We start from the raw sequence: 20,607 nt of genomic DNA, 5'->3' as shown, positions 1-20,607 counted from the left end.
AATGAAATGCAATGAAGTCATCATTTTCAGTTTGTCTCATGCTTTTAATTTACCTGGACTGAAGACTAAGGGCTGTACCTGAATATAAAGTACCCTCAAACACGTATGTATTAATAGTTTGTTCCCAGGCGACGACTGCAATCCGAGAGAGCTGACTGGGCCTAACTGCCGGCAGTTTCATCGTAGGCCTGTCCACTGATGACTGCAAAACAGGGAGCAAGTAGGAGATGAGTTTTGGAGAGAAATTCTATCCCTTAGGCTGTCCTCAGGGGACGTGGGCCTTCTCCATGGCCTTGTTGTCTAACTCTGGTTGCCAGCAGCCACGAAGCCAGAAGCTCTAATGCCATGTGCACGTGGTGCTCCGTAGGCTCACAGCAATGGGGATGCGGCCATGGACTGAAACTGTTGCCCTCTTGAACTGCTGCACGGTGCATCCAGTCCTCAGCATCATTCTTAGTCACGTTTTGTGTAACATGCGTAATGTGGGTTGTGTTCTTGTGTCTAAAAAGCAGTATCTTATTCATTGAAAACATTGCCGTCCTCAATGAATTTCTTCTGTACTTCTGTTCCAAGTAGGATAGTTTTACTTCTTTGGGCCATTTTCTTGATATTAGCATAGCAGTTTCTAAAATTAAGTATTTATGAATTTTTAATTTTATTCTCAAAATGCCATAGTTGATTATATACATGTTTTCAGCTTTGTTTCCTTCACTTCTCCATTGTTCTGTTATCTGATTTAAATCCATCAAGAGTTGTCTGATTTGTCACTGCACGTCCCTTTTCTTACAGAGGGGAACGTACAGTGCAGTTCAAGACAAAACCTTACAGAAAAATAAAGTGAGACTGTATATTTGTGTTGAGAATAGAGTACACAGTGAAATTTGTGTTCTTTAATTTTTATATCTTTAAGAAAAAATTGAGTTTTTTCCCTTTTGATATTCTTCTCTGGTGAGTTTTAACGTTTAAGAGTATATTCACCTAGTTCATAATTTACATTCACAATATAGTCACATGTCACTATAGAGAGGCCTTCCGAGAACTGTGGTGTTAGGCAATTTCATTGTTATCATTGCCTGATGTATGTCATAGCCTGCTGCGCATGTAAGCATTGTGGTAGGTATCTGTGTTTCAGTACCTATGTCTGAATGTGCTATGAATATCCCTTCTCTGTCTTTCTATGGTCTGTCATATATGTATGTCATAGCCTGCTGCGCATGTAAGCATGTGGTAGGTATCTGTGTTTCAGTACCTATGTCTGAATGCGCTATGAATATCTCTTCTCTGTCTTTCTATGTCTGTCATATAGTCACCTCTGTCATGGCTGCACTAAAGGACGTGTGATACTAAAATCAAGCATCGGAGAAAGAGATGACCAGGGACTGCTCTGCCTACATGCAGGTGGATCATACTATTGTCACCTCCCATGACTGGAGTTTTCATGTCACAAGGTGTCTTCAACATGCATCCATGTCATGGCATTGACTGACTTTCCTTCCTTCAGGAGACTCAGTAAATGTGAGTCACTCCACAGGCTACACAGTTGCACAGGCTGGAAACTAGCTTTTCTATGCCCATGGCTCTCAGGACTGAGGGATTACTTAGAGAACATACTTGGAAGGGACAGTGTGAAAACAGAGGAATCAGTAGGAAAATTGTCATGAGCCTCTAAAGGGAAATTGACCCAAAGGTATTTCATGGCATATGTTAGTGAACATCTGGATGTAAGAGTCATTTAGAATTTCAAAATTTTTATTGAGAAAAAGGAGAATATTTGCGCTTCTTGAAATACTCTTACTTTCTTATTGTTTTCCCTTTTTTTCTAAGAAAGATTAAAAACACTTAGATACATTCTTTTAATAGAAGAAAACCCGTCACTGTAAAGTAGTCACTTGAATCACCTAATAGCTTCCAGTGCTGCAGAATGTAGCGTAGGCCCTAACTCGATAAAACAGTATTTTTGATGGCTGGTCTAGAGTCTTCTTTAAAAGCTCTGCTCAGACGTGCTCGCTCTTGTCACCGCTATTAGTGCCATTTGTTGAGTAGCATGTCAGAGTGATTGGCAGGGACTCATTCTTTCTGCTAAAGACTCATAATTTTAGTGCATGCTTAAAATAAAAACCTAGCATAAGTGACTTCCTGTTTGTAAAGGAAAAGACAGGATTCCTTTGCAAGGAGCATAGATTAGTTCAATCAGTGCATGGAATGTAGCAGTGAGTTTGTTCCCCTGGAAGACAATGCTCCTGGGGCACAGCTGCAGGGTTTGCTTTACAGCCCTTGCCTAGACTCACTCTGCTAGAGTGACTGGCAGGGCCACTTTCCTTCTGTATGCTGGCTGGGGACACATTCGGGTCCATGTCTTCCGTGGGCTTAAGCAGCCATCAGTCTCTGTTAATACTGTGTGTCTTGAAAGGATTAAATGAGTTAATATTTGTAACATACTTAAAATAGGGCATAGCTTTCTATTAAATTCTCTAAGCATTTTAGAAATAAAATGATCAAAAATTACTCTGTTCTATGTTCTTTTTAATTATGCCAATAGGTGCCCCTCTTGATCGACAAAGGTCCATGTTCTGTATTGTACTTTATGTTAACATAGATAGCCTGGACTACTAAAATAGCTCACATACTCATGTTTTAGTCACTTTTATTCTAATCGTTTTCCTTATTCTTTTGAGAAACATGACTTTGTAATAAGTAATCTGCTGCTAAGATTGTTCATATCTTACCATGGAGACATTTAGTTCTCCTGATGTGTCTGTGTTCTGTTTAATGGCTTTTGGTTTCACCTGAACTTTTGTTGTTTAGAAAGCTGCCAAACTCAACAACCATTTCTGCTGATCCAATAGTTAAGCGAACCAAATACTTTCTGAATATTTGACATTAAGCATCCAGTCAGCACTGAACTATGACACCTTGCTGTGCTTGGTGGATAAACTGTTGATTTTTATTTGTTAGATTTCCCTTGCAATTTAGAACAGGAAAACATCACGTTTAAATCAAAGACCAAATAATATAGGTACCAAATGTTGTATTTCTTGTGCACATTTTATTATTAAATTATTTGAACTTTTAAGTGTTCTTGTTATTCAAAGGTGAGCAGGAGTTCTTCAGTTTACTTCAGTAATGGTGACATAGCTCCTATTTGTATAACGGAAGTATTCACGTAGTTGATTAATATTACATGTATGAAGGGGAGCTGACCAGCACATTTATCAGTGTCAGAAGAGTGGGACAAGCAGACAGCCTGGAAATCTGAAGCAGGCAGGAGAAACTCCAGGTCAGGAACGGGTGTGTGGAGTGCAAGGTGCTAACCTAAAGGATAGAGCTATGATAAAACCCAGTTCAGGGCTCTGTTTTGTTTTAATGCTTTCCTACTGTGTAATCTTCTTCCATATCTCTGGCCTTTACCCCCTGGTATATAATGAAAAAATAAAGAAATGTGTTTGTGATAAGTGCTTTTAGCTTATAAGTCTTTGGCCATGAGCTAGAACTAAGCCCACAAAGCAATATTATTTTATATGGGATTCTTTTTAGTACTTAATATATTTTCACCTCAATTTCTGTCTCCAATAAAATATGTTAGATGCTCACTGGTCAGTTTGAAGATATCAAATTGGTAATATCTTTCCTTCCTTGACAAAAGCATTTCAGGTCTAGGACCGAGTGGTTTGTTGTTTGTGTCAGGATCAAGTTGGGTGTGTTCATCGTCTAGGCATTAAGATGCCAGCAGCTCCTGTTTGATGATAGACAGGCAGAGTCATTTCACTCACGGTAGGAACCATCGCTTATCATCTTAGTACAGGTGAAGATGGATGCTTTTCTCTAAGGAGGACTAAGTTGCAGCATGGTAATTCACAGGCATTTTGTCTGAGTATTTATATTTACTTAGACTGCGTGTCTGCATGCTCAGGACCAGCATCAGTGTCAGTGATAGAGAACAGAGAGAACCACTCTACCCACCCCGCAGCCCTTGCCTACTGACAGCTGCACTGCTCCTCTAGTGACCTCGCCCTGACTGAATGTATGGTGTACTGAGCAACCACTGTGGCCTCACCCTGAAGGCATACTCTCTTCTATGGGCTGAGCAACCACTGCAGGGCCTTGTACATAATGTGAGTTTTTACTGAAACCCTGACACGACAGATATCTAGTTGAGATGCAATGATCTTGGTGGTGTAGGGTTTCCCCCATGAGTGAGAACATAAAGAGACCCTCACATTGATACACTACAGCTTCAAAGATATTTTAATCTAAACCTCTATTATGTCCAAATTATTAGTCATAGACCTTGTTGCCATCTCTATAGAGAAGAAAAACTAATTGTTAAGCTTCAGTGGAAGCAAGGTTTTGAAAACATCTAAGTTCATGGAATTTAATTTATTTTTCCTTTGCTATGTTGTAAATATTTTTAGTCACTAGAAATTAAGTCTTGCTGATATTTTGTATCAGCTGTTGTATTGATTTAATAAATGAGATTCCCATGAAATTTGTGGATATTGGTGAAATGCTATGCATGTAAGAAAAAGAAAAACTCGCATGAACCCTATCTATAGCATCCCCTTCCATACCACACCCGGCGCCAGTGGGAGCAAGTAAGGGGGTGTGTTGCCTTGGCAGACATAGGCATTAATAGAGCAACTATACAAATAGATGTCCAATTGCTTATAAGATGTGTAAGGACAAAGCCGAACATGTTTCTCAGAGACACTAGCAGTGTTATCTGTGTGGAAAGAACACAAGGGAAGGGTTTCTGTGATCTTGAACTAACTGCAGATTGTTCTCAATAAATGACCAAATCGTGTGTGACAACTGAGTGATGCAGGCATTTGTAATTAGCTCAATCTTCGCAAAGGAGCTGACTACCTGAAGACGAGTCGTTCAGTCTGCAGCCAGCCTTCAGTGTCAGCATGACCACAACTGTGCTACTGCCTTATTAAATACAGTGATGCTGGCGTAAAGATCACCATGCCTCCTATGCTATCAGTCACAGGCCTCTCACAGGGGAATTCAGCTTCTCAAAACTGTGAGTTAACCTTAAAAGAGGGCCTGAGGTACTAAATTTGGTCTTAGGTGTGAAACTCTAAGCATGAAAGTTTAAATATATATATATATATATATATATATATATATATATATATACACACACACACACACACACATACATACACACAAACAATTAAAACAAACAAAAAACCCTCAAGTTGAGTCTCTTGATACCCCCTCTTGTTAAAACTAGGAAGTTAATAGGTGAAACGAAAGGCCAGGTTCTCAGTATTACCCAACTTCTTTGGAATCAATCACTAGTGTTTACCTGTCTTGAACTCTTCACCAGGAAAACAGTGGTGTCTTTAATAAAGGTCTGGCATGGCATGATGGATGTGGGACAGTCTCATCATTACCTACATAACAGACACACTGAGGGCTTTGGCAGGCATGCTCTGTGGGTATGTTGTCCTTTGAAGTCACTGCTTTGTTTACTGTCCATCTCAGTAATTTTCCACCAGTCCTTGCTTTCTCTCATGGCTTAGAACCTGTCATATCCACACAGTTGCTATGGATTTTCCTGACAGGGTTTTGAGCAGGTGTAGCTCTTGGGTCAAATAGGCTACTCTGTGAAGTGTGCATGCATATGTGTCTGTGTTTGTGTGTTGCACTGCTGTTCCAATCTGTTATTTTAATCATGTGCTAGTTAAAAATCTAAACTTAGATTTCCTATGTCTAGTACCCTTCGAGTGGATTTCCGGATACTATTCATTAGAGAGGTCTTTCCACCCATGCCCAACTCTGGCTATGATATTAACCTTTCGTAATGAAACTGCTCTGTCTGTCTGACACATAGTATGCCCTTTTAGTTCTGCCCCCCCCCCCACTTATTCATGCGCCTCTTTGCTACTCCCTTTCAAATGGGAAATGCTGGCCTATTTATCCTTAGTAACCATGCTGAAGTTTTCAGTTCTTTTTGATACTTAGGTTTTATTGGACGAATGTAGATTGTACCTTCTCCAAATGTATCTTAAATAATCGCCACTTACAGGAATTAAAAACTGCAAGGGAAGGAAAGTGCTGACCCATACACTAAGCTAAAGGAGCAAACCTTCCCACTGGGTCCAATTTCCTAAAAAGGACGACCATCAGGACAGTGGCTGGGGTCTACAGTTATGGTCTAAATGACCTCTAGAAAGTGAACCTTTCACAATGGCCTTGATTGTGTTTGCAGCAAACAAAGAGAAGGAGCAGTCAGCCTACCCATTCCAACTCTTGTTTGTCCTTGGCTGGGTTCTAAAGGCTCAGGAAGAGAATATAACCCTTAGAAATGGAGGTGACATTGCAGGATAAGCATGCTCCAAGGCACAGTGTTCATGCAGGCGTGGTGTCTGCCCCGCACAGAAGTGTTTCCACCCTGAAGGCTTCTCAGAGTCTAAATGTACATTTTGATCACTTCTCAGCTCAGTTGTTTGCATAAAGGCTCCTTCATCTCAGCACCAAACCTAAAGCATTGCCTACGCTTCCCTCTTCCACTTCCTTTGCTTTACTTTTTCTTCCAAAACTGGACTCAAGGGAGTAAATACATTGAGATGTCCTCATTGAAATATGAGACAGCATATCTCTTTTGCTTTAGCTAAATCTTTAGTTATTTGTTGTGTGACAGGCTTTTCGTGGAGCGATACAACACACACTCTCCTTTCCTCAGATAGAAAGCCCACAACAGAACACAGCACAAAGTCACACCTCCAAAGTCAGGCTTGGTGAACCAGGAACCTCTATTGTGGTCACGTAACAGGTGTGTACGTGCGGGGTTGCCTATGGCAACAGAAGTGACTCAAATACAATTGCATCACCAAAGCCCACCCCAGCATGGGTGGCAGCTCACGAAAGCTCACCACACAGCGCACAGGCTGCCCTGTCTTTTCCAGGTGCTTCTGCTGGTCTGAGCCTCTCGCAAGTAGAGCAGCTGTTCCTTGTTCCCGCTAGAGCAGTGGTTCTCAGCCTTCCTAATTCTGCAACCCTTTAAAACAGTTCTTCATATTGTGGTGACCCCCAACCATAAAACTATTTTCATTGCTATTTCATAACTGTAAATTTGTAAAGTAGACTTTAAATAATTAATAAAATGAATTTTTAAATTAATGAATACTAATATAAATATTTGTGTTTTCCAACGGTCTTGGGCAACCCCCATGAAAGGGTCTTGGGGGTCATTGCCCACAGATTGAGAACCTCTGTTCTAGTTGTTGCTGCTTCCAGGCGGCTAGGCTGGTGTCTGCTGCTTCCAGGCGGCTAGGCTGGTGTCTGCTTCTTCCAGGCGGCTAGGCTTGTCTAGGAGTTGTTTCTGCAGTGACTCTCAGCTGCCCTTACTGCTTATAAGTTGTGGAGAAGGGGCCTAGTGAACCCTGCCTCCTTTAGGAAATTCTGATGCTGTTTTCAGCTGTTTACGTCCTGCTGATAGGTTTCCCGACAGGGTGGGATGTTTCAATTGCATTTAAAATGGAAACATAACAATGCTGCTGGATACCACAATTTTCTTATAAACAAAGCATAATAAAGTAGGACTGTCATATATGATGTTCTTGTGTCAGTAGTTCCCTTACCAACATACAACTTCTTAAAGAATCAGTTGTGTTTTCAGATCCAACTATACACACTTAATAATTAATATGTAATGTAGAAAAGTAGACTTTAACTAGTTAATAAAATGAATTTTTTAATACTTCATGAATCTCATTTTTATTTTAAGCTCTCCCATAGTTTCAAGATGATAAAGACAACTTCACAGTGATGAGATGACCTCTTGAGATGCAGGAGACTGAGGAGAGACAACGTGTCAGTAGGATGAAGCATCCCATAGAGTAGTAGTGTTCCCATACCCTCCCTCTCATCGTTATAAGGGAGTCGGTGAATAGGAATTTATAATAATTTTTTTTAAATAAATGAAATCTGGGTTTTTTTATTAGTTGATCTTTATACACGTATAGGTTTCCATGTGACATTTCTGATACATGTATACCTGGTACTGTGCCTTGACTTCAGTTTCAGTATTTGAACCATGGATGCCACTTGGCTCAGCAGTTTAAGCATCACTCTCACAAAATGAATGCAATACTATCTAAGATCATTATATTATGAGTCATTTTAAGAGGCACTGGGACAAAATGTATATCCATCAGGAGGGATTATTTTAATAATGCTAACTCATACCATGGACAAATACACAGCTATTTAAAAGAGAATTAGATGTAGATGTGTTGCTAAAACCATAGCACGTAGCTGTATGCAAAAGGCAATTTGCAGATTATTTTGACTACTGTGATCATACATCTTTTAAGATGCAAAAAAGAAAATTGGTATATAAATGTGCTTGAGTATAAATACACAAATGATACCTACCAAATTGTTAATGATGATCGTCCTAAACACAGTTAGATGATAAATAGCTGCTTTCTTGCTTTTTCTTTCTTTCCTTCTCCTTCCTTCTTCCTTCCTTCCTTCTCCTCCTTCTCCTTCTCCTTCTCCTTCTCCTTCTTCTCCTTCCTTCTCCTTCTCCTTCTCCTTCTCCTTCTCCTTCTCCTCCTCCTTCCTTCCTTCCTTCCTTCCTTCCTTCTCCTTCCTTCCTTATTTTGCTTGGTCATGAGTAATAAATAACTTAAGAACTTCTTTAAAAAGTCTTTAAATGTTCCCTTCTACAACCCCAGGTCTGTGTGTCTGTTTTACTGTCTGTGCTGCTGAGAAAAAGCAATACCCCAAAGAAATGCAAGCTTTCCTATGTTTTCTACATTCTGCTGCTTTTTGTAACCAAATGCAACAAATGCTCTTTAAACTACCTTAAAGCTTTACAGAGTAGAAGGAAGGGAGTTGGGCTTCCTTTCTCTGGTTAGATCCACGGTGTTGTGCACATGCCACAGTAGAAACCTCATGGTGATGAAAACCATCCAGATCGTGTGACTTACCTGACTGCTGTCAGCTTTCACTACTGTGTATGTGAAGTGGATAGAAAACTAAACAGTCACGTCATGTGAATCAGCCTCCCTGCGTGCAGCGATCCCTGCTGCAGCTCCCACTGCCCTTCAGTGGGCTTTGCCTGAGATTCTGAACAGTGGAATAAATACATGAGTTCACTAGTTGCATGCAGGGTTCACATGTAAGGAACATATACATGATCATGGTCCTTACGGAGCTTGTAGCAAGAGAGACAAATAGCACAAGAGCCACAGAGACAGCTTTCAGTAGCGGCCAGGATGTCTGCTTTAAGACTGGAGCTTTGCTGGGGCCCAGGGAATGAAAGAGCTTTCCAGGCTAGGTCCTGAAAATGTCTGGACCCCAGTAGGGGCCCTTAGTATACTGTGCAAGAACAGCCTTGGCAAGCCAGAGGAAGCCTGCAGATGAGGCCAAAGAGGCTCGTGGGTTTTGAACACGTGTTGACAATTTTGTGCTACTTAAACAGGAAGCCAGCAGGAGTTGCTAACCGGGGAGTGATGCTGGAGGATCCATGCCACTCGCAGGCACCTTCGCCTTCCTTGTAAGAATGCTTAACTTTCCCTAAAGACACTGGAACGAACAATGAGCTCTGCAGCTTAAGAGAGCGGTTTATCCTAGTGCAGTGCGTGCTCTAAGCTCACTCAGTGAAGAGTGCTTCCCTGGCTCACTCATCTTCCTGAGCTTCCTCCAGCTCAGTTCCTATGGCAGTCCCACTGTCGTGAGGACACTGCCCAGCTTGCTTTCATTGTTTTGTTTTTAACTGGAATGTATGAGCCACATATGTGATACCCACTCGGCGTCGTTCGGTACACTGATGCAGTGGTCCCTCCTCCCAGCTCAGTGTCAGCCTAGGATGGCCTGATCACAGAGAAGGAAATGAAAGAACTAGAGAGCTGCGTGTGTACCCTGAGACCTGGGTCAGGAGGGTGGGAGCCCTGCCTGACCTCATGGCACTGACCCTCACGTAGTGTCTGACTTCTTTCCGAGCAGTCTCCTCTGCTGCTTTTCACAAAGCCTGCTAGCACAGCCCGCCCTGTATCTACTCGGGCTCCATTACTGATCTCAGTGCCCACCTTCTTGCCTACTGATGGAGCGTGTCTGCAATCGGGGTAGCATATGCCTGGCACTGCCTCTCTGACCCTTGCTCGCCTTTCTGTAGGCAGTAGGATCCTTGAGTATGTTTGCTCTTGGATGCTTGCATTCATGAAGCACAAGCTTTTAGTTTTTGTTCTTATGTGGAGTCTATAAGTTGGGAGATTAGATGGTATTATGAGTAGGAAGAGAAATTAAGAACAAGTGTACTCAAATGCATACAAGTTACTGAAACACCCCCTGTGCTCCAGAGCCTCATATTGTACTTCTTGACCAGAGATTTCAGACCCCTGCAGCTGTCTGTAGGCACTTTGTGTGGCATGGGGTGGACTAGCAGGGTTTGTTTGTTGTTTGTTTTTTTTAACTCTTCCAAAGATTTCAGTGAAATATTGGTGACAGTGAATGGAAGGATGGCTAGGAATTAGCTCTGTACTTAGCACACATTGGGATCAGGGATCATAAATAGGAAGATCTATTGTGATTTGAATCAAGCTTGTCTTTGAAATGAAAAGACAAGACTTCCCTGGCTTTGATCATAGAAAAAGAATTCTTACGTTGTCTAATCTGAAGCTTAAAAGAAAAGTTTTGGTGTTAGCCACTTTTAGAAACGTCCATGTTACAAAAGGCTGATGTGTTTTGGCCTGCAGCTCGTTTTCAGCTGTTATAAAAGGCTGCTGCTTTTGGCCCCCAGCTCAGTTTGCTAGGACTCTGTTCTTCAGGGTGGCTGGCTCTTATTCACATTTATTCATGTGGGTACACAATGAATGCTTATATGCCTGAAGTTCCGTTTGCCAGAGACTCTGGTCCTCAGTGTGGCTGTCACTCACAAATCTACCTGCCTGTTTCTGGTGGCCTCCAATCCATAAAGAAATCATTCTCTCTTTTCAGTAAGTCTTAGTTGATACTAAATAGCTCTGCTATATTTGGGATTATTTTCCTGAGATTTCTTGCATCTAACATTAAGCAGTACTTTTGTTTGAGAAGTATTTATTATTAGGTCCTATTACATGGTGTATTTTTCATTTGTTTTAGATATTTTCTTAACTCTACTCTGAAACCCTTCACTTTAAAAAGTAAGGATTCATGGTACATAGTCCCCCCCCCACCACACCCCCCCCAAGAAATCCAGTTTCAGAATGTGTAATCGGAGAAATGCCTTGTGGTGTTCCAGCTGCTGTCGGATCACAGTCCTTTAGTCAGGGCCGGCCTCTCATGGCTATTCCTCTGCCCATGGAGCCCTTTTATCAGAGCCGGCCTCTCACAGACTCTCTGCCCATGAGTATGAATAGCTGAACTAGTAAAATTTTACAGTATCTTCAAAGAGAACACTTTAGAATAGTTTGTCATCCATAATGTGTAGAAGTGGATATATTAAGTCATATCATTAAAAAAAAAAAAAAGCTACACCTTTCTACTCAAATTACCAAGCTGGACGTATTACGAAACAGCGGGATTTCTAGTTTACTTTTGTATTGTGTGTGTGAGAGTGCATGTATATGTGGAGGCCAGGGAGTCATGTCCTGTGTCTGCCTTAGCCTCAGCGGGCCTTAATCATTGTGACAGTATCTCTCACAGAACGTTGAGCTCACTGATTTGCCTAGATGGGCAGGCAAGCAAGTCCTCAGACCCTCCTACCTCTCTGCCTCCCAGATTCTGGGATTGCAGGTTCATACAGCCATAGCCAGCTTTTTATGTGGTGCAAAGAGTCTGGATTCAGGTTTTTTTCATGCTTTCTACATTGATCTAATAAGTTGATTGAGCCATTGAACTGTTTAGTAAGGATTAACTTAAGCTTTGAAGCTCATTTCCAGCCTTGGGGGAATCAAAATTTTCAATATGACATCAGCTGTTAATGTAGGGTTCAATAGTACCCTATTGACAGCCACCCCCTACCCGTCTGTGAACAATGTTTAAGACGTGGACCACTGTTCCTGTATTGGGCCATGGGGCAATGTGGGACTGTAGTTAGAGTCATTATCATTATTACTATAGTACTTTTGGGGATTTCTAGAGGCAGGTGACGCCCATTCCACTCAACGGTTTTCCCGTTAGTTGAAACTCACAGAGTGATGCTGGATACGGTGTGCCTCATCCAGAAGAAGGTAGGAAGATGGGATACCAGCATGTTACCAAAGTTCAAAAGTAGATGCTTATCATCCTGACAAGAACAGAAGTGAAGTTGGCAGACATGTGTAGTGTTTGGCTTTGAGTAGATTGCTATGTTATATGTATTTCTTAGCAAGAGCACCCACTCATGATATAAGCTGCCTACCCTGTTTCTTTTTATAGCAAATAAGATCTGTAGATGAATTTGTTATTAAAAGGCCTGTTAATATACATTGATTTCTAATTTGTTCTGAATTCCTTAGCTGAGAAATATAATTTAGCACTGGTTGTTCTATTACCTAACAATAGTTGATGAAGCACCTACATTAAGAGTGTCATAGCAGGTTAATATTTATTGATTTTTATGGTGCTACAACTAGTGTAGTTTTGCTATCAAAGATGTGTGGCCGTCAACAATGGAATCTGTAAAACTGAAGGATACGCACCCAATATTATTATTAACTGTACCGAGAAGCTAAATTTAATAATAACAGATGCTCAGTTTAATACAAAAAGCTTTGAAAATGTACCTACCCCAAGGCTGGACTCATATTGAATGTTTAAATATGAAATATACAAGAACAACATGTGAAAACAAAAAAAAGCCATCACATTTAGTCTCTTCTTCACTTAAGCATATACTATTGATCTGAAACGATGTCCTAGTCAGTGATTGCTGAAATTATGAACAATAAAGGGTTTGTTTCTGTAACAAAAAGTATATAATTAGCAACAAAGGGGGAAGCCTGTGTTTTGTTTTAAAGAAGTTTTAAAGAAACAGTTTAAGTGTCACAACAGTGTTGAGTAATATGCAAAGGGAAAAATAGCTTAGTGCCTAGAATTTTGAATTCTTTCTCTGGTTGCGGATTGGAATTAAAATCACGAGTGCATATTGTTTGGTTGCTTGTTTTTAAGTTTATCTCCATCTGTATTTCATTCTGTACACAAGAGTGTAATTCCTGCTTCACCCTCGGTGTGAGTAACATGAAGCGTGCCTGTGTCTTTTCTTTCTTGGATGTGTGTATAATTTGTATTTGTAATTAACAAATGAAATAAGACAACCTGTTACTAGTTTTTATACGTAAAGTATATAGCCGTTTCTTTGCCTTTAAGGTTGCATGAATTACATTTTGAGATTGAGTGAAAAATGTCATGTGTGTGCACATTCTTCCCCTTCTCTCTCCCTGATCCCTGGACTGCAGCAGAACACATTAAGTATCCAGTCAGTACATTAACAGAACACATTAAGTGTCCAGTCAGTACATTTTGAGACTATCTTGTCTGCCTCTCGTTTTCCAGTTGATGTTAAGCCTAACAGCATGTGTTGAACTTTTTGTTTCTTAGAAAAAAAAAATGTATGTTACTTGGAAAACTGTTCTTTCCCTCAAAATACCATTTTTATACTTTGACTATGCTTCCTATAAAATCTGAACATGTACATATAACTGGGATGATAAAGCATTCTGTAGTTTGAAGACACTGTTAGCAGACACATTTAGTAAAAATTTTTATACAGCAAAAAAAAATACCATTTTTATATATGGCAATTAAAATTCTAAAATTGGAAACAAATCAATTAAAAGATTCTAGAAACTGCTGGATCACAATGCAAAAGCCCTCTGCGGTATAAAATGTTTGGTTGGGATTTTCTTACAGTGCATGGTTTTCCTTCCTTGATGTCAGTGTCACGTACACAGTTTTGTTTTCTTGATCTGTATCAAGCCTGTCCTTGAACCTTTTCCTTTTTTAGTCAAGCAAGGTCTCATCCTGACCATAGAGTGATTTCAAATACTCTTTCTCAGGCTGTTTAGGATGCTACACTTTGACTTCAGAGCAAGACCTGGACCTTGTAGCGTTGTAACCTCCAGGCTGACTTCACTACCCACTGAACCGCTGGTGACAGCTGACAGGCTTCCCTAACACCCCATTTCATGTCTAAAATTACACAGTGTTGCCACTGCCAGCCACTGACATCCGTCCATCATACACTCACCTCCAAATTAGCCATTACCAAAGGTAATGGCTGTTCTGAAAAGATGACTTTATGAGATTAATTAAATCAAGCTTTGATATCTAGGAGTATACAGCAGAAAAGCAAAACATTTATGTAAGAAAAAGATTTTATAAAGGAAGCAAAATGGAAATGGAGGAAGAACTGTCCAGGTACTTACACCAATAGAGGGACCCGGGGCTGGGGATGGCAAGTGACTGGGTGAGATCCTCCCATTTCTCAAAGGAAGATTTAGTGTTACAATCAGGAAGTCTGTATGGTTCTAATAACTGCAGAATTTATTCTCTGCCCTGTCCTTAGAATAAACAAAAGCAAGTCTTTTAGAGCAAGCTGTGTGCATGCTTAATTTGATATTTAGTAATGAAATCCACTACCTTAAAAGTTGTAATCTGTGAGTTATAAGAACTTGCAGGCCACCAGAGATAAAAATTGTAATCCTATTTTAAATTGCCTCATTTGCTTACTTACTCGTTCCTTTACTTTATATATGTTTTAATTTTAAATGAAACATTTTAAAATTGTAACTGCAAAACATTGTTGCTTATGTTATAACAATTTACATGCTTTTGTTTTCTGTTCTTGGATTGAATCTGAAAGCATAGCATAGCTTCAGCGATTTACTTGAAGTCAAAGTGAAGTTTGAGAAACTCAGCATAAACGTGATAATGAAAAACAAAATTTTAAAAGTAGAACTGACAGTAAGAACAAAGTAGCCTGGGCAGTAACGATGGCCATTTGTAAACCTTGTCCTTGAAAACATAATTCGTAATTCATGGTGTTTGAGAATTGGCGTTTTAAGAAATGTTTTAATGAATTCTTCTTGAACTTAAAAATTTGTTTAAAAATATGAAGTAAGAAGCTTTAGTTAATTTACCTTACAGCTCTCAAATGAGTTGTGTTTTGGTGTTTTTGGTTTTGGTTTTGTTTTAGTTAAAAAACAAAAAGCTTTTGTTCTGCTCCTCAAAAGGAGGGCTGGCAGTCCTGTGTTAATCTAGTCATCTGACTTGAGGCAGGTGACCCCAGCATGGAGAAAGCTGGCAGTGACTGTCCCTGTCAGTTTATAATCTTGGAGGACAGGACTACCTCCCTGGCTCTCAGACAAGGCACTCGCTCCTGTGTGGTTTCCTGCTTTCGGTTTTTCCCTTGTTGGTGAACAGTGTAGCCTAATTTTAGCTGAAATAATTACTGGTTCTGTGTGACCAGGCAGAATTTAAAATACTGTTAAGAAAAGTCCAGAGTCCTCCTGTTTCCCATAACCACTTCAGCCGAGATGTTTTCTGAATTACAACGTGCTGGGAAATCCAGAGCTGATTTAACAGGGCACATACAGAACTCTTCAGTAGGGTTGAGGTAAAATGGCGTTAAGTAAGCTATAAACCGATTCTAAAAATGCTTCTGACATGAAGGGGATGGAAGCCCAGTCGGGCTGCAGCAGCAGGATGCACACCTAGTGCCTGCCAACAGAGTACAGCGTGGCAGCCTCTCCCCCTCAGGCTGAGTGCATCTTGGTGGCAGGGCTAAGCCACAGTGCCACCCTCTGGGTCTGGGCCACCACCAGGTCAGCCCTTTTCCACCATGAAAGGAGGCCTGCACAGACAGAGAAGCAGGCAGCCGCCTGTGGACCCTGTGAGCAGAGTTATTCTGTGAGGATGAACCCTGAGCCAGCCATTGCTCACTCCTTCACTCCTGGGGCAGGATGGGGGGGGGGGTGTGGATGGGGTGTCATCCCTGTCTTGTGTCTTTCTTTCTCTTTCTCTCCTTTCTTTCCCCCAGCTCTTATGACCTCTCGAACACCACCACCCCCCTTTCTTTTTTTTTTTCTTTTACAAAAAACACAGAAAAGTGCTGTAAATTCACACCCACAAAACTGAGGGTCAAAAAGCCTGAGAGAAAATAATTAAATCCCAGGCTGAGGGCAGAGCCCAGCACACCTGTCTCTGCAGAGCCCTCACAACTTTTAAGAAACTTACTTTCTTGAAGAACACAACCTTCCTTCCTCTCTGCTTCATCTCTCAGCTTGTGCGGGTTTATCAGGAAGATTCTTGTTCACTGGTTTGCTTGAACGGGAGCCTTCACCTAGTGGCTAGATTGGTGTTTCGTTTCATTTTCATTTAACAAGAAGACCGTACTCTGCTGGTGTCCTGTATGGCCGGCGATTCATTACTAAGTTCACCTACATGTGTCTTCGTTACTCAGCTCACACAATTTATTTATAAAAACATGTGCAGATTGCTGGTCTTCATCCGACTAGTCTCTCTGACAGAAATCTTTTGTGTCCGGAGACACTCTTGCAGATTCAACATGGTCAGCATTATCAGTCTGCTAGTGATTTGACATAATAAGAAGCACTGGAATCCCAACAATGGCAAATTATTTTGTCATTTTTATGTCACTCGGGAATGTTTTATTTGTATTTATGAAAATTATATATCTAAGAAAATAAATTATTTTTTATGTAACCTAATCTCATTTTAACTATATATTGTTTAACTTAAGGAAGTTCATATTTGGAGAGAAAGAGAAGACATATGTTTACAAGACGATCCAGGTTTTAAAACAAATTATAAATATTTACAAAATGCTACTGTGCATTAGTGTAAAGAAAGTGCATGGAAAGGCTGGGATCTAACTGAAGGGCAGACGCCAGCAGCTACAGTGTGCCCTTCCACATTGAGAGTCAGATCAGAACCCAAATTAAAGTGGAGGAAAGAGAGACTGCATCAGTTAAGGTGTTGTTGCCCATGAGCACTTTATCTCCATATGCAAATCACAGAGCAGGCAGCAGAGAGAGAAAGGCATGGAGAAGGGGAGGCAAAAGGGACAGAAGCCAAGGGGTCCGCCGTCCATTGTGCTGACTTTAGAACAGATGGGAAATAAGTAGGTTAGATCTACAGTGGACTGTGTGGATAATAGCAGAATATCAGAAGCAGTACAGGAGAGGCCATTTGTGTCTCTCCTGCCAGTGCATTTCTGCTCGGCACACATCTGAAATCAGACACTTAAAGGGCCATCTATGCTAGCAGCAGCACGGGCATAATGCTTAATGAAAGCAGCGTTATTAGGAAGGAGCTGGTGCGTCTGGAAACCGCTGCTGTTATTACCAGGGTCAGGGGAGCTTCTTATTCTTTCTATGATTAACTTTCCAGGCCTGTGAAATAAATGGACTAAACACTGAAAATGACCTTGCTGACTCCTTCCTGTGTGGCAGAGCCTGCCATAATCTGTGAATTTTCACCTATCCTAGACTGCACCTCTAATTCACTGCTACCCTCTTTACCTGCCTGTCTCCTCTGAGACTATGAGAAAAAACACAGCCCTGCCTGCACCTCTGCTCTTCAAAGCAGCTTTAGAGCAGCTGTGTGGATCCCCAGCCTGAGGAGACTCACATGGTACCTGGTGGTATAACATGTATAAGGCCCTGTATTTGATCCCAGTACCTCACAATACATGCATTTGTTAACATACCTATGACAGACAGACGTTTTTACATTATATATAGACTTAAACCTGGGTCCTCAAGTAGCGTTGTGACCACAGCTTTGGATAGGCGGTGATAGACCCTGTCAGCAAAACCATCCCATGGCTGTTCTTGGACAGTGTCCTGGACATCTGTGAGTGTATCTTAAGACAGGATTAATACAAACCATGCACTCCAGGACCACAGCCCAGTGGGGTGGAGAGGCATAGCAGTCTATGTTTGCGAATTTTCCCTCTGAAAATTAGAATGGTATTACTGCCTCTCCCCAAAAAGAGAAAGACCAAACTGCCTCGGGTTGTCTCTGATTATTTTCATCCTAATAGCAGTAGAAGACCATCCGAGGCCAACATGAAATAGGTTTGCAGTGCAAGTTGGCCAAGAAGCACTACCCACAGTTACCTAGATGCTGCACAGAATGGCAGCATAGGAAAAGATGCCCAGAGTCCTCTTCAGGATGCTGTGATGCGCAGGCAGTGCTCGTGGTTAATGAACACTTGCGTGTACAGCTCATGTCATCCAGCCCCCTCTTCCTCATCTCTCTGTATGGCATCTGAGGACAAGCCAGCAGTGGCTCCCTTCACTCCCTGTCATGGCCGTCCTTTAATGTTCACATTATTTAAAATAGTAAGCAAGATGCAAGTCAGTGGGTTCTCAGGTGCTCCGTGAATTTCCAAGGATTTTCGTGATTTCTGCTGTTTACCTAGAAATTAGAGCCATCCTCAAAACAGTGTAAGCAGAGGTCTCTCGGGTGTGGGATGTGTGTGGAACAGGGCCAGCACAGAAGAAGATGGCATTTGGGTGCCGTGTTGGCAACCAGGGAAGGTGCAGGCTGAGGCCCTGCTCTCATTGTCACAAAGATCTGTCACTTTGCTTTCTTGCAAGCCACCATGGCATCCCTGCGCCATTTTCATGAGATTCCTGGGGTGTCGAAATGCCTCTTCTTTCCCTGTGCTTTCGTTTGGAAGCTTTGGAATCAGCTCTCAGAACCCAGGACAGTCTCCCATTTTTTTGCTAATGGGAACTCTGAACATACACTTCCTGCTCTCTCACCTGACTCTCCAGGGTTTTCATACTTTTAACAGGATATGGTTTTAATGAGGCTTCTAGAAGCTTTAGAAACTTGTTTAATGATTTTGTTTTGACCTTTTACCACTGCCTTTGCTGAGCCTGAATTGATTGTCTATACTGAAGATTTGCTCGCACCATACCAATTTTAATATTTTCACATGCAGCTTTTCCCCTTGCCTTGGTTCTGGAATGGCACATATTGAGGATTACGATGAAAACTAAAGGGATAATAATCTTCCCACCTCCCCCTCCCCCCCAACAGCAGCTCAGTACCCAAGAGTCTGTCTCACCTCTTTGTTAAGAACAGCAACTAGGGTTCCCAGGAGGCTCTAAGCATCTAAACTTACCCAGATTTTCATTCGCTTTAATGGCACGGGCATTTAAATAGAGCCCAGTGGAATATTTACTGGCCATAGTCATTTGTAAGCAGTTGGAATCCCCACAAGGCAGTGAGCAGGAATAGGTAGGACCAGTATGACGTGGGCCCGGCTGCCTGTCCTCGACGACCTTGAATTCTGAGCTACTCAGTCTCCAGTCAGCCACTGAGTTAAGTTGACTGAGCACCTCTACCCATGGAGCTCTGGGATATTAGCAAACCCTCAGTAAGCCACCATAGGCCACCTCTTCTGTCACCATGTCTTCCTGTTGATTGGCTGTCTGCATCAGATACTCTCCTTGATCGTCATCATAATTTCCCTTCATGTTTTAACTTCCAGGAAAACCTTACAATGTACCATTCTTTCAAGATATAGCCCTCCCTTTTCCCTGTTTCCTCTGTTATTGAGGATTTTTAATGTATGGATTCATTTCTTCAGCATTGAATACCTTTAGCTTATATGAAGTTTTTCATCTAAATTTTTATTTGTGATTCATTTTCATAATATATTTCATACTAGTATATTTATAGTTACTCATTTTCAGAACTAAACCTACCTTCCTAAAATAAGAAGCAAATAGTTCCTACCAAGCCGAGTAGCACAAGCCCATACATAGTCCTGGCTGCTTAGGATGCTGAGGCAGGAGGATGAGAAAGTCAAGACAAGCCTGGACCACAGAGCACGTTCACCGCAAGCCTGGGCGGGCGGCTTACTGAGCCCTTGTCTCACAATCAAATGTGAAAAGAGGCCCGAGCTTCAGTTCTCACTACCACAAAAGAAGGGTGGCCTAGAAGTAGGAAAGAATGAAGACATTTTTAGTTTGTTTTTTTTTTTAAATTAGTGATAGAAATACCAAGTACAGCTGAGGAATAGGGGAATCCTATAGCATTCGAGGGAGGCAGGGAGACAGGGAGGCAGTAAAACTGGGAAATGTCTCATGGTAGTTAACAACAAATAACGCCCTGAGACAGGCCAGAATCACACAGTTAGCAGTTTTCCAGCCTCAGCTCAGATCATAGACTGGTAACGCCGGGAAAATGAGTAGGGTCTTGCCATTGCCGGGAGATGCTTATTGAAAGCTAGAACTCCCACAAGACATCTCGTCTGCCTGCTGAGCCTGTCCTGCCTGTTCACAGGCATGGTATAGATAGTGTCTTGTGGCCCCGCATGAACACCTCTTTCTGGGTTCAGTGTCCCTCGTATGTTAGGCATCCCTGGAGCTGTCGGTGGCAGAGCCTTGCTTTCTCGTGTCACTGTTGCCCTGTCTCAGAAAGCTGAGGCTGGACAGATGATGGCGGAGCAGTTAAGAGCATGCACTGCCCTTGCAGGGGACCAAGTTCAGTTCCCAGCACCCACGTAAGGCTGCTCACAAGGCTTTATATCTCTAACTCCAAGAGTACCATGTCTGTGGCCTCCACAGTTACCTGTGCTCACGCTGAGCACACATTCCTCCCCTCCTCTCCAATAACTAGAAATTAAAATAAAAAGAGATTTTTAGAAAA

At 41.6% G+C, this 20,607-nt stretch overlaps 1 protein-coding gene across 2 annotated transcripts in view; it reads left to right on the top strand.

The window, feature by feature from the left end:
* Positions 1-20,607, top strand: part of Zfp407 (zinc finger protein 407) — a 381,839-nt gene that overhangs the window by 280,079 nt on the left and 81,153 nt on the right. The window contains exon 9 of one of the 2 annotated variants that reach the window (XM_011247079.2): positions 1,307-5,097. The exons of the other annotated variant lie outside the window; for it this stretch is intronic. Coding sequence (XP_011245381.1) covers positions 1,307-1,341 — 35 coding nt within the window. The 3' untranslated portion in view covers positions 1,342-5,097. Of the gene's footprint in view, positions 1-1,306; positions 5,098-20,607 lie in introns of those variants that run through there. 2 annotated transcript variants of the gene reach the window in all.

Source organism: Mus musculus, chromosome 18, assembly GCF_000001635.26.
Source record: "Mus musculus strain C57BL/6J chromosome 18, GRCm38.p6 C57BL/6J".
Taxonomy (NCBI): Eukaryota; Metazoa; Chordata; class Mammalia; order Rodentia; family Muridae; genus Mus; species Mus musculus.
This window is presented reverse-complemented; position numbering and strand designations above follow the sequence as displayed.